A 14,612-nucleotide genomic window follows, 5' to 3' on the forward strand; every position below is an offset into this window, starting at 1 on the left:
AATCTAATTATGTTCCAAATAGACCAATACACATTCAAAAGGAAAAGCATTAAATCAAGTGTTTAGGAAAGATTTATGCAAATGAGCATAAAAATAACGGACTATATTCAAATCAGTCAACATTCAATAGAATTCATGAACCTAGATATATATAGCCCTATTGCTTAAAATTGTCAATTGGGCTAATTATTCCTAAATGATTACTAACAGAAAAAGAAGAAATCTTTTAGCCACTCTATGTTAGACCAGTGCTTTATAAGCTTTAAGGTCTATGGAGTTCACCTAGTGATCTCATTAAAATACATTTTTTTTTTTTGTTTCAGTAAGTGTGCGATGGGGCCCTCAATTCTGTGTTTCTAATAAGCTCCCATGTGTTACCACCATAGGATTAAAAATGTGTTAGACAAAATCCCCCAGTGTAATTCTGGTACACTTCAGCAAGTTTGCTTCAACAGATAGCCATGGCTAAGTGGATACAGGTGATCCATACTGAAGACATGGGAGGCATGAGTGGCAAGAAGGAAGAAGGCATATGAAGATCTTGTGGAAGAGCATTCAAGGCAGAGAAACATGCAAATACACATAACCTGAGATGGAACAAGCTTTGGCAGGACTTTGGTGAGGGAGTCTGACTGATAAGAGATGAGACCTGTGAGAATTTGAAATGGGAAACCCTTAGAGGATTTTAGGAAAGGGAGTAATATGATACAATTTACATTTTGAAGATCACTCTGGAGGCTCTGTGAGGAATGCATTGCAGAGAAGCTGAGGGAAACAGCCATGTGAAGAGGCTATTCCAGTTGTTCATAGTTACAGTGTAGCTGGAGAGAAATATATGGATTTTCTTTTACTTATAAATTGGGTCTAAGGGGCACCTGGGTGGCTCAGTCAGTTGAGCCTCCAATTCTCAGGTTTTGGCTCTCGTGATGATCTCAAGGTTTGTGAGATTGGTTCTGCCGTCAGGCTCTGTGCTCAGCACAAAGTCTGCTTGAAGATTCTCTCTGCCCCAACCCCCACTCATGTGCACACTCATATGCAAGCTCTCTGTCTCTCTCAAAGAAATAAATCTTTTAAAAAAAGTAAATTGGGTCTAGAAAACCTCAGCTAAGATATTACAAATAAGAATTCAATCCATGTTACAAACAAAAGAAGATTGTCAAAAAATACAGATTTTTACCAGCAGGTCAAAGTGATGAAATAAGGAGAAATAATTTGGTAATTACTAAAAAATTGTTTTTCCTGAACAGTTCACAGTCATTATGTGGAGATGGATTTGTCTGGTTGTCACTTCTAAATGGCCTATACCACAATGGAGAGGAAATTATTTGAATTGTTACTCGGGTAGGGCTCTCAAATTCAACCCATGTCTCATACAGGACAACTACCAGTTTGGACCTTGAACTGACCTTAAAGATATGTGTGGTATATATGATATATATATCAAATATAGATGATAGATAACATCTATTGCAGAAAAATTTTAATCATACAAAAAATATAATGAAGCCCTATATAACTATCACCCAGCTTCAACAATCACTTTTTGGCCAATTTTGACTCATTTATATTCTTCATTGTTCCCTTCACCCACCCGCACCCGATTGGCTTAATCTGAAGATCCCCTTCTCCCAATGGCTTTAATGTGAAGTAAATCCCTGACCGCTTTTAAAAAAAAAAGTTTTGAAGAAAAATATAGCACGATTCTTAAATATGCCTACTTCCAGGAAAAAAATTAATCACTTCCTGTGAAGGTAGAGGAACAGAAGAATCCACTTATTCAGATCTTCCTATTTCCCCTAGTGAGAATCAAGAAAAAAACTGGCTAGACTTGGAATTCTGTTCAGTAAGTTTAAGACTAAGAAAAGACTTAGAGAAAATGCAGAACTAAACTAGAACCTTGATTATATTATATCACTTGATTAGAGAAACTTCCCAGCTTTGTTCAGCCCCATTCTGTCGTTCCAAAAGAATTAGCTTTGTAAATTTGATACTGCTTAAGAAAGATCTCTGCACCTGGGTGGCTCAGTTGTTAAGCCTCTGCCTTAGGCTCTACTTTGGCTCAAGTCATGATCCCAGGGTCCTGGCATCAAGCCCTGCATCAGGCTCCCTACTTACTGGGAAGCCTCCTCCTCTCACTCCCCCTGCTTGTGTTCTCTCTCTCACTGTGTCTCTCTCTGTCAGATAAATAAATAAAATCTTTAAAAAAAAGAAAGAAAGGTATCTTAGAATCTTGGATCCTAGAATAAGACTGGATATTGTTAATTGGAATCTGGAGGCCTCATAGAAGAACTTGTATAATTTGTAGGGTCAAGGCTCTAGTACAAGATATCTGAAGCTGAAAATGTTTTCATATGCCTTGTTCCAGTTGCTATGCCTTTGTTCTAAGCATTGTCCAAGTAAATATTCCAAAGGGAACTCTGCTTCATTTTAAAATCTAGACCAATTGGCCATACTGAAACTATCTCCTTTAACCTATAATGTTATGTCCTAGTCACCATCCATTTGAGCCCAAAACCTCGTCATCCTAGATCCCAGCACCACCTACCCATCATACCCTGATGACTGGCTCATCAGAACCCTTTAGGAAACCATCTCAAAAAGCTTATATATTCTCCCATTTTAAGAAATTGGTCTGTTTTGTTAAATCTTGGCACGTAGGAGCTAGGATTGTAAGATGTTGATTTTGTTAGCATACCAGGTACTGAATCAAAGCATATCGCAAAGGCTATCTCTTAATGTAAAGGATCTCTGGAACATAAACTTTAATAATGTAATTATTTTAACATAATGGGAGGGGAAACCAAACATAAAGACCCTAGACTTAACAATATCTCATCTATAAGAGACCGATTCAAGATTACCAAGACTTCCTGGTTATCATGTAATTATGTTATATAACAGTTCCAGTGTTCCTTTGTAGATGCAAAAGAACTATGTGTTATTTGTCACTAAATGTTAAAGGTTTCATTAAGACAGACATAATTATTTCTTAGAATCTTTACTTTCAAAAATATTAGTATTTACTATTCTATTTATTATTTATTTCTTTATTTATTTTATTTATTCTAGGATGAGCATGAAATATATTTTTATTGAATAAACAATACTATGGAAATCCAATAAATGTAATAATGATGTGTGGTGGGGGAGAGGTACCTTGTTGAGAAGTCTTTTCACAGCATATTATTCACTTTCAAAAGAATTATGTCTACATGTCATCTCTGTAGATTACAATAATGGAAAGAAGTAAGAATGGCTTTTTATTTGGGTCATATAAATTGGGTTGTGAGATAAAGATTTTAAGGCTTACTTTTTTCCTTTTGTACTGTTTGTGTTAAGAAAACGTATTACAGTTAAAGCACTATTCACTACAAGGGGCTGAAGAATGATTCATGGAATCACATTTGAAACAATGAGTTATGGAACTGGGAAGACTAGGTTTGTAATTTGTAAATTGCATGTAATTTACATGTATCATGTAAAGCAGAAACCTGCATCAGCCAGGGGTCTGTCTATGTTACAGTGTTGTCTTTAGTAGTCTACATCAGGTATTTTTAAAAATATTAGAATGGCGCTTGGTAGTTAACATATAACTTCGTCATGAAAATATACAGCTAGGCTAAAAATATGTTTCCTACTAGGACTTCCACAAAGACCACATGAATACTTCATATATATATATATATATATATATATATATATATATATATAGGAGCCGGGGCAGAGGGAGAGGGAGTGGGAGAAGAAGACTCCCCTGCTGAGCAGGGAGCCTGACAAGGGGCTCGATCCCAGGACCTTGGGATCATGACCTGAGCCAAAGGCAGACGCTTAAATGACTGAGCCACCCATGCGTCCCTTCACATATTTTATTTAGACACGTAAATTATCTTGCATGTAATTACAAGTCTCCATTTTATTTGATATCTAAAGCAAAAGATACTGGAGCATAAATTAGATAAACAGGTATTTCTCACCTGATAATATCTTTGTAATTTTCAAAGATAAGCTGTCTGAAACTTGTGAGAGGGAAAAAAAATCACTACTATTTCTATTGATCTTAACCATACATTGGAAAAGGAATACATACATCTAAGTTTGTTAAGTATAATGAGCACCCTGTTCAAAACCCATTCATTATGCATGGATCAAGTGAGTCACTGAAGTATTAATTTTTTAACTGTTCCCAAATTTGGACATTGTTATTTTTACTTAAGAACATTTTGAGAAAATCACACTTGTTCTAATTTTCAAACAGTTATGGCAGCAATTTTCTATCAGGCTACTAAAATCTTCCATTTATATCAAATGTAATGGGTAGATAATGTGGCATAATTTTGTTACATGTGTAGTTAGCAGGGGAGAAACTATGCTGTTGTTCCTACACCAAGGGAAAAAAATGTAAGGACTGTATAGCTCATGAAGAATATTAACATTTTCTATCACAAAATATTGATAAAAGTGAAATTGTATTAATCCAATTATAGAGCTTAACATTTTAGTAAATGTATTAAGATAATAACATAAAGATCTTAGCTTCATTTCAAGGTCTATTTGAATATTTATATAAGAATGTTAAAAGCATTTATCTCATTTTAATTTTCACCAATTTCAACTTTAACCATAGGGGTTGAAATTAAGAAATTTCATTCTTATTTACTAATGTATTTGGAAAATATTTTTGTTCATGTGGCAAAGTCATTAGAACCCAATTAATCAACCAACTTATAAGTCCATTAAATACTATAAAATCTTTTTCTCCCAAATAGGATACAGGTATCAAGTATTTGTTCTTGCTCTTTTTATTCCCAAAGCCTTAATGCAACAATTCAGTATTACATGTTGTATACTTCTATTAAAAAGCCCGCCTTCCTTCTACCCACTCCTACAAAATAGTATTACATATTTCTAAGGAATTGGATAGACTCATTTGAGGATGATATGCTTTGAAAGAACAGATTTGCCAAGCCAAACCACTGATATGTTCTTAGAATCACAGTAGTATAATGTGTAATTTAGTGGATTTAGTTATTTTAAAAGATATTATCCTACTTCCCTGGTAAATGAAATTAACCATCACCTTCAATTTAGTTATGTCTCTAAAAGGTATAAATAGCATGTAATAGAGCATCTCTTTTAGTCACAGAGTTTAATGTGAGAAAAGCAAACATGCTGTATATACAATATAGTTAACTTAAAAAAAATTCAATAGTTTTGCCTTCTTTTTGGTTAAAAAGCAGTATTTACTTTAAAATTTGTAATGGAATAACTTGTAAAATCTCTACCCCAACAAATTAGTTCAGTGTCTAGGAAGTACCCTAACTGAAAAAACAGTGTATTATGTTCTACAGTGTCTGGAATTGATGTTTAAACAAGCAGATTTTATTATTGAATACTATTGAATGCTATTGAAAAATGTGATAGAAAAGCCTCATTAGTGGCTGGAGAAATTGTTATCTGCAGAAATAATTCATTCCATTAAATTTACTGGGTAGTTGCATGGTTCAATATTTTGATTGACCATTAGTTACGGAAAATGTATGGAAAAGTACTAATGTAGATGCACAAAAAGCTCCTTTGAGTTGGGGATCCATTCATGGCTAGAAAAGGGAAAAAAAAAAGTTAGTTTACAACTAGTTCATAATTCATTTAAGATATTCTTGTATATACACAGTTATAGGAAATGATTTAAATTGATATTCATAAAACCAAAGGAAATGTGCTGCACTTTTGTGGTAATTTTTTTTATGTACATTCAGTGAAACAATGGTTTATCTGACTTTAGTTAAGATACATGTTTCAATGACTGAAGGGAGCGTTGAGTAGGTTTCTTCTATGTGTCTTATTTAGAGACTAAACATATCTGTTAATAAATATAAATCTACCATCTGTGAACTTACTAAAATATATTTTGAACTTCCTCTCAGTATCTAGTCCCTTCCAGATATCAAGTTTGATGTTTATTGCTGCACATTTTTAATGGAGAGAGAAATAATAACTATTATTCTGTAGACCCTTCATTTGGCAAGTCCTCACATTGATGCATATGTGGTTAGTAGCTGCAGTTGTTTCCCAAACTTAAATTTCAGTATCAAATCTCTGAGTGATAAATTTTAAATCCTATGCTGACTTTCCCTTGCTGCTCATCTGGTTCTTGGGACACCAAGTACCTTAATCATTTAATTAGTAATAAATAATGATCAGCTAATGTCCTAAGAAATACAACACATGTCAGCGCTAAAATTATTTTTGGGGAGAGGTTACCAAATGTTGCTTGCTTTCGTTGATGATAGACAACCATAGAATCAAGATTGATGGCTTGATTGTAATTAAAGAAGGGCTTCAGATCTAAAAGCATTTTGAATTTTTTATTTACTCAAATATTTGAGCTCTCAACTAAAAAAATCATTTTTAGAGTGAGTTAACAGACTTCATTTTGTTAACTACACATCTACAGTAATTTATTAACAATAGCTGCAGTCTTTTATTAGCTATAAATCTGCAATTTAAAATTTCTTCAAAAGGTTCTGCAGAATAATTGGCATTTGTATATTTATCTATTTTTCCTCATGGCATTCGTAGGCATTTTAAAACTTATTAAAGTATAGTAAATCTATAGGAAAAGTGCACATGTAAGTATATAACAATATGAATTTTCCCAAACTGGACACACATATGCAACCATTACTCAGATCAAGCAACAACACATTAGTATCCTAGTAACCCTCCTTATACTCCCTTCTAATCAGTACCTGCCCTCAAGGATAACCACTTACTGATTTTAATAACCATAGATTAGTTTTACCTGCTTTTAGTACTTAAGCAATTTTCAACATAACAAAGGCCATCATTTTCACTGTTAAAGTTAGATTCTGTGTGGTTTAGAGCTGCCATCTTCAACATTTTTTATGTCCATTACACTTGAGGGATATCATACATTTCCATCATTATCAATGGTTTCTGTAAGAATCTTTTGGCAGTACTATAGGAGTATGCAGTTAGGAAGAAAAGACCCCAAGGTGATTCTATTATGTTAGAGTTTCTCAAACCTCAGCAGTATTAACATTTTGGGCTGGACAATTATTTTCTGTGGGAGACTGTCCTACTAAGATCTTTAGAAAGATCTAAAGAAAGATCTTTGTAAGATCTTTAGAAGCATCCCTGGCTTTTAGCCATCAGATGCCAATAGTACCCATTCCCCAGTTGTGGAAACCAAAAATGTCTCCAAACATTGCTGAATGTCCCCTAGGAGGCAAAATTGCCTGATAGAGAGCCACTGCACTGAGGTGAATATATTCCCCATTTGATGTTCACTACTTTAAAGGTTGACAGAATAATAAGTAAAAGTTTTAGTAAAGTAGCATTAAGTCCCTTATAAGAAGATGGTTTTAGTAATCAGCACCACTTAGCAACGTATTGGCCTACTTAAGAAGGTGCTAAGGTCCATGTCACTTGGTCATCTTGGAGGATGTTATAGAAGGTAGATATTAGAATGCATGACCTATAAAATATTTTTCATCAGCCTCACTATAACTGTGAGATTTAAGGCTGGAGGATCTTAAAATCTGTTGAGAAAGACAGACATACCTCCTCACGTCCAAAATACTGAACATTTTCTATCTATAGTAAAAAGTACCACATTCAAGACTGAAAGACAAATTCTATTAAAACATGCCTCTTCTCCATACACCATTCTTCATAATTGTCTATAACATTTTCTACCTGCTTAAGAAAAAATTGGGATTTTTTTGAAAATTTGAGTAGAATCAGTTCAAAAACAATTATATTACCTGTGTATGAATCACTCTAAAGTTTCTTAATTCATACTACATGTCAGTAAGGAAAACATGGGGAAATTTTGAAAAGAAAAAAATGAACTGCAAGATTTTAGTTCACTTTAATATTTTACCACAATTTCTGAGGGCTGTTATAAATAGAATATATATAAATTTCTATTCTTAGTAGGACTAGAAATATACAAGGCAACTTACACAAGTCCATTTGTCTTCTGTTTTCTCAATCACAATAGTCTGTGTGTCACTACCTGGTGGTATATATTCATAGTCATCATAAAGGAGGCCTAGGATTGGATATTGTGTCCTGTACCTATACAGAAAAAAGTTAGTTTACAGCCTGCATAAGAAAATGATTCATTCTTTTTTAGTCACTCCAAGTTTGATTTTCCTTATTAAGTCAAGTTGGCTTTGAATGACTTTTAACTCTAAAAAGAAAATACTTACAAAGCTTTACTACCATTATTTTCAAAAGAGTAATAGTACTGCTTCTGCAATAATGGACCACTGGTAGCACAAGACAATGATCTTAGAGAAGGGAACCAAATTACATGAGCCCTATCAGTACCTACCTCACTACATAGAGATTTTCTTGGTCACAGGATGGGGAAAGTGGAGCCAAATAAATTCCTTCTGTCTCACAAAATTGAAATGACAGAATTTCAAGTAAAGCTATGCCAAAGCACCTGGTGTGGAGCAGAATACCAGACAGAAGACAACTATATAGATAAAGGTCAAGAGTCCTGTAGAGGGTTCTCCACAAGTCTTTGGATAGCTACTGATTAAGGTAGGCATATGGAAAAACTACGGAAGCTGCAGAAAGAACCACTGGAAAGGAGGAGCCTGGAAATCCCTGGAGTTCACATAATGAAGGGAATAGCTTGTGTTTCACTAACCAGAATGGAAAGATCTCCTAATGCAGGGGGGCATCAAGAAGAAACTACAGAAGAGTATTTTGGTAGCATTAGGATGATGTTAGTCCTATACTGCAGGTTTTAACAGTTTAAAAGTAAGACTTGAAAGTATTACACTATATCCAGTTCATTTTGTCTCAGAATAAAACCACAGAACACCTGCAGTGAAATAAAAATATCTAGAACTAAAGTATGTAAAATTACAATACATGTCATTGAGTAAAAAAAAATTAGTAGTCATGGAAGCAAGAAGATATGACTGGTAATGAGGAGAAAAACAAATTAGTAGAAACAGAACAAGAAATGACAGATAAAAGAAATAAGTATTCATGGTTGCATCTATTAAAATATATATATATATATATTTAAATGTATACTTAAGAAGTTAGAAGATAATTATTGAGAGATATGAATTTAGGGCCATTGTATTGCCTGTAAGGTGACTGTTGCTGTATATGGTCTCTGTTCCTTTCTGATCTACCACTTGTAGGCTTTCTCTTTGCTTAGAGGACCCCTTTCAAGATTTCCTGTAGAGCTGGTTTGGCGTTTGCAAATTCTTTCAGTTTTCTTTGTCCTGGAAGCTTTTAATCTCTCCTTCTACTTTCAATGATAGCCTAGCTGGATATAGTATTCTTGGCTGCATGTTTTTCTCGTTTAGTGCTCTGAAAATATCATGCCAGCTCTTTCTGGCCTGCCAGGTCTCTGTGGATAAGTCAGCTGCCAATCTAATAGTTTTACCATTGTATGTTACAGACTTCTTTTCCCGGGCTGCTTTCAGGATTTTCTCTTTGTCACTGAGAGTTGTAAATTTTACTATTAGGTGACGGGGTGTGGCCCTATTCTTATTGATTTTGAGGGGCGTTCTCTGAACCTCCTGAATTTTGATACTCGTTCCCTTTGCCATATTGGGGAAATTCTCCCCAATAATTCTCTCCAGTATACCTTCTGCTCCCCTCTCTCTTTCTTCTTCTTCTGGAATCCCAATTATTCTAATGTTGTTTCGTCTTATGGTGTCACTTATCTCTCGAATTCTCCCCTCGTGGTCCAGTAGCTGTTTGTCCCTCTTTTGCTCAGCTTCTTTATTCTCTGTCATTTGGTCTTCTATATCACTAATTCTTTCTTCTGCCTCATTTATCCTAGCAGTGAGAGCCTCCATTTTTGATTGCACCTCATTAATAGCTTTTTTGATTTCAACTTGGTTAGATTTTAGTTCTTTTATTTCTCCAGAAAGGGCTTTTATATCTCTCGAGAGGGTTTCTCTAATATCTTCCATGCCTTTTTCAAGCCTGGCTAGAACCTTGAGAATTGTCATTCTGAACTCTAGATCTGACATATTACCAATGTCTGTATTGATTAGGTCCCTAGCCTTTGGTACTGCCTCTTGTTCTTTTTTTTGTGTTGAATTTTTCCGTCTTGTCATTTTGTCCAGATAAGAGTATATGAAGGGGCAAGTAAAATACTAAAAGGGTGGCAACAACCTCAGGAAAATATGCTTTCACCAAATTAGAAGAGATCCAAAATCATGAGGGGGGAGAAAGGGGATAAAAAAAGGTTCAAAAAGGAAGAAAGAAAAAAAAAGAAAAAAGAAAAAAAAAAGAAAGAATTTTAAAAAAAGAAAACACCTTTCAGAAAGTGGTTGTTTTTCTGTTTCCGGAATTGCTGTTCTTCTTCTCTTTGATCTGCCGATGGATTTTCAGGTGTTTGCAATCTTCAGATAAGCTATCTAGCTGATCTCCGGCTAGCTGAAGTAGTCTCAGCTTGCTACTTCTCCGCCATCTTGACTCCTCCTCGATAAGATAGTTTAGATCTGGGATTGACCAGCATTTTCTTCCTCCTGTCTAGCTGCACCCGCAGTCATCTGGTCGGGGTTGCCCAGAGTCTGCTGCCGCCTGCTCCACCTCCACCCCAAAGCTCAGGGGTACTGGATGGTGTCTAACACCCGCCCCACTGAAGCCCCGCCTCTCTGAGGAGCCGGGAGCCAGCGCGTGGCTGCCACTCTGGAAAACAGCATGGAGGTTCCTCAAAATGTTGAAAATAGAACTGCCCTATGACCCAGCAATTGCACTATTGGGTATTTACCCTAAAGATACAAACGTAGTGATCCAAAGGGGCACGTGCACCCGAATGTTTATAGCAGCAATGTCCACAATAGCCAAACTATGGAAAGAACCTAGATGTCCATCAACAGATGAATGGATCAAGAAGATGTGGTATATATACACAATGGAATACTATGCAGCCATCAAAAGAAATGAAATCTTGCCATTTGCGACAACATGGATGGAACTAGAGCATATCATGCTTAGCGAAATAAGTCAAGCAGAGAAAGACAACTATCATATGATCTCCCTGATATGAGGAAGTGGTGATGCAACATGGGGGCTTAAGTGGGTAGGAGAAGAATAAATGAAACAAGATGGGATTGGGAGGGAGACAAACCATAAGTGACTCTTAATCTCACAAAACAAACTGAGGGTTGCTGGGGGGAGGGGGTTTGGGAGAAGGGGGTGGGATTATGGACATTGGGGAGGGTATGTGCTTTGGTGAGTGCTGTGAAGTGTGTAAACCTGGTGATTCACAGACCTGTACCCCTGGGGATAAAAATATATGTTTATAAAAAATAAAAAATTAATTAAAAATAAATAAATAAATAAATAAATAAAAATTTAAAAAAATAAAAAAAAAAGAAGTTAGAAGAAAGTATGAATGCATGAGGAGAACAATGGAGGATATAAAGATCTACCTCGGACTTCTAAAAATGAAAATTACATTGTATGGGATTAATAGCAGAATATGCCCTGCAAAAGAAAATATTACTGAATTTGAAGACATGAAGAGAAATGATCCAAAATAAAACACAAGAAAAAAACCTGGAAAAATATACAGAGTATGAGTTACCCATGGGGAATATTAGCTGCCCTCATATATGTGTAACTGAAGTCCTACATGATTGGCAGGAGACAAAAAATAATTGAAAAAATAATGACCAAATTGTTTCTACATTTTATGCAAACTTTAAACACACAGATCTAAGAAGTTCAGTGAACCTCAAGATAACGAATGATGAAGAAAAACAGGCAAAGAGAAAGGACCCAAGTAAATAATGAGAAAAGAAAGAAGTAACAACTGACACCACAGAAATAGAAAGCATTATAAGACAATATTGTAAAAAAGATATATGCCAAAAAATTGGACAACACAGAAGGAAAAATACCTAGAAACATACAATCTTCCAAAAACTGAATGAAGAAGAAGAAATAAAAAATCTGAATATACTGATTACTAGTAACAAAATTGGATGAATTGTCCAAAAAATAGCAAAAAATAAAGTCTAGGGAGCATTTGGGTGGCTCAGTCAGTTAAGATTCTGACTTTTGATTCCACTCAGGTCATGATCTCAGGGTTGTCCAATTTTTTTCAATTTTATTTATTTTTATTCTTTGTTTCCTCTCATCATATTTTATGTGTATATATATATATTTATTTATTTATTATTTTTGGATATAGTTTCTTTCAACAAGCAGACCAAAATACACCCATGATCTAGTTTTGTTTGTTTTGTTGTTGTTATTGTTCTTTTTTCTTTTTTCTTTTTTCTTTTCTGGACAAAATGATGAGATGAAGAAATTCACCCCAAAAGAAAGAACAAGAGGTATTACTCATAGTGTATTTAATGAATACAGATATAAGTAAGATGTTTGGGCTAGAATTTAAAATTACAATCATACGGTTACTAGCTGGGTTTGAAAAAAGCTAGAAGACACTAGAGAATCCCCTATGGTAGAGACAAAGGAACTAAAATCTAATAAAGTTAAAATTAAAGAAGCTATAACCAAGATGCAGCCCCAAGAGGAGGCGATAAAAACAAGAATATATGAATCTGAGGAGGAAATCTGTAATATGGAAGATAAAATTGTGGAATATAATGAATCTTAAAAGAAGAGGGAAAGAAAATTATTAGATCATGAACCCAATGCCATAAAGTGAAATAATGTCAATATTAAAGGAGTCTCAGAAGAGTGGGAAAAGGGGGAAGAAGTTTAATTGAACAAATTATAGCTGAGAACTTCCTTAATGTGGGTAAGGAAAAAGGCATACAAGTCCAAGAGGCACATAACTTTACTAAAAATCAAGAAAAATAGGTCAACATCACAACATATTATAGTGAAACTTGCAAATTGCAAAGATAGAGACAATATTAGAAAGCAGTTGGGGAAAAGAAATCCTTAACCTATAGGGTTAAGCAGTAGATCTGTCCACAGAGACCTGGCAGGCCAGAAAGGACTGGCATGATATACTCAACATCCTAAATCAGAAAAATATGCAACCAAGTATACTTTATCCAACAAAGCTATCATTCAGAATAGAAAGAGAGATGAAGAGTTTCCAGGACAAAAAACAAAAACAAAAACAAAACAAAACAAAAAAAAAACTGAAGGAATTTATGAACGCCAAACCACCCATACAGGAAATATTAAAGGAAACCCTTTTAGCAGAGAGAAAGACCAAAAGTAACAGACCAGAAAGGAACAGAGACAAGTTATAGGAACTGCAACTTTATAGGTAATACAATGCCACTAAATTCATACCTTTCAATAATGATTGTGTATGTAAATGGACTAAGTGCTCCAATAAAAGACATAGGGTTACAGAATGGATAAAAAAATAAGACCCATCAACATGCTACTTACAAGAGACTCACTTTAGACCCAAGACACCTCCAGATTGAAAGTAAGGAAGTGGAAAATCATTTATTATGCTAATGGACATCAAAAGAAAGCTGAGGTACCCATAGATTTTAAGCCAAAGACCATAATGAGAGATGAAGAAAGAGACTGTATTATAATTAAAAGGTCTATCTAACAAGAAGATCTAACAATTGTAAATATTCATGCCCCTAACTTGGCAGCAGTCAAGTGATAAACTGATTAATAATAAAATAAAGAAAATCATTGATAATAATACAATAACAGTAGGGGGCTTTAACATCCCACTCACAGCAATGGAGAGATCATCTAAACAGATCAACAAGGAAATAAGGGCTTTGAATGACACCCTGGAACAGATGGGTTTAACAGGTATCTTAAGAGCATTTCATCCTAAAGCAGCAGAATACCCATTCTTCTTGAGTGAACATTGAACATTATTCAGAATAGATCACTTACTGGATCACAAATCAGGACTCAACTGTCAAGAAAAGACTGAGATCATACCACATATATTTTCAGACAACTCTACTATGAAACTTGAAAGTCAACCACAAGAAAAAATTTGGGAGGACCACAAATGCATGGAGGTTAAAGATGATCCTACTAAAGAATGAATGGGTTAACCAGGAAATTAAAGAAGGATTTTAAAAAATACATGGAAGCAAATGAAAATGAAAACATGACAGTTCAAAACCTTTGGGATGTAACAAAGGTGGTCATAAGAGGGAACTATATAGCATTACAGGCCTATCTAAGAAGCAATAAAACAACTTACTTGCACCTAAAGGAACAGTAAAAAGAACAGCAAATAAAAGCAAAATCTAGCAGAAGAGAAATAATAAAGATTAGAGCAGAAATGAATGATATAGATATCAAAAAACCAGTAGAACAAATTAACAAAACTAGGAGCTTGTTCTTTGAAAGAATTAACAATTTTGATAAACCTCTAGCCAGACTTATCAAAAGAAAAGACCCAAATAAGATCATGAATGAAAAAGTAAAGACCACAAACAACACTGAAGAAATACAACCAATTATAAGAGAATATTATGAAAAATTATGTATCAAAAAATTAGGCAGTCTGGAAGAAACAGATAAATCCTAAAAACACATAAACTACCAAGACTGATCAGGAAGAAATAGAAAACTTGAACAAACCCATAATCAGCAAAAAAAAAAAAAAAAAAAACTGAAGCAGT

General features: G+C 34.6%; 1 protein-coding gene across 6 annotated transcripts in view; it reads right to left on the reverse strand.

The window, feature by feature from the left end:
* Positions 1-3,895: 3,895 nt before the first annotated feature.
* The window catches only part of POF1B (POF1B actin binding protein), a 112,166-nt gene continuing 101,449 nt past the window's right edge, over positions 3,896-14,612 (reverse strand). For 5 of the 6 annotated variants that reach the window (XM_045085586.1, XM_045085587.1, XM_013049664.2 and 2 more), the window contains 2 exons: positions 7,989-8,103; positions 3,896-5,597 (listed from right to left, as the gene is read on the reverse strand). In XM_045085586.1, the coding sequence (XP_044941521.1) occupies positions 5,592-5,597; positions 7,989-8,103 (121 nt within the window). In that variant the 3' untranslated portion in view covers positions 3,896-5,591. Of the gene's footprint in view, positions 5,598-7,949; positions 8,104-14,612 lie in introns of those variants that run through there. The other variant, XM_004779942.3, reaches the window with a different exon arrangement.

The sequence above is a fragment of the Mustela putorius genome, unplaced genomic scaffold (genome assembly GCF_011764305.1).
Source record: "Mustela putorius furo isolate JIRA1106 unplaced genomic scaffold, ASM1176430v1.1 tig00000870_pilon_pilon_pilon, whole genome shotgun sequence".
Classification (NCBI taxonomy): Eukaryota; Metazoa; Chordata; class Mammalia; order Carnivora; family Mustelidae; genus Mustela; species Mustela putorius.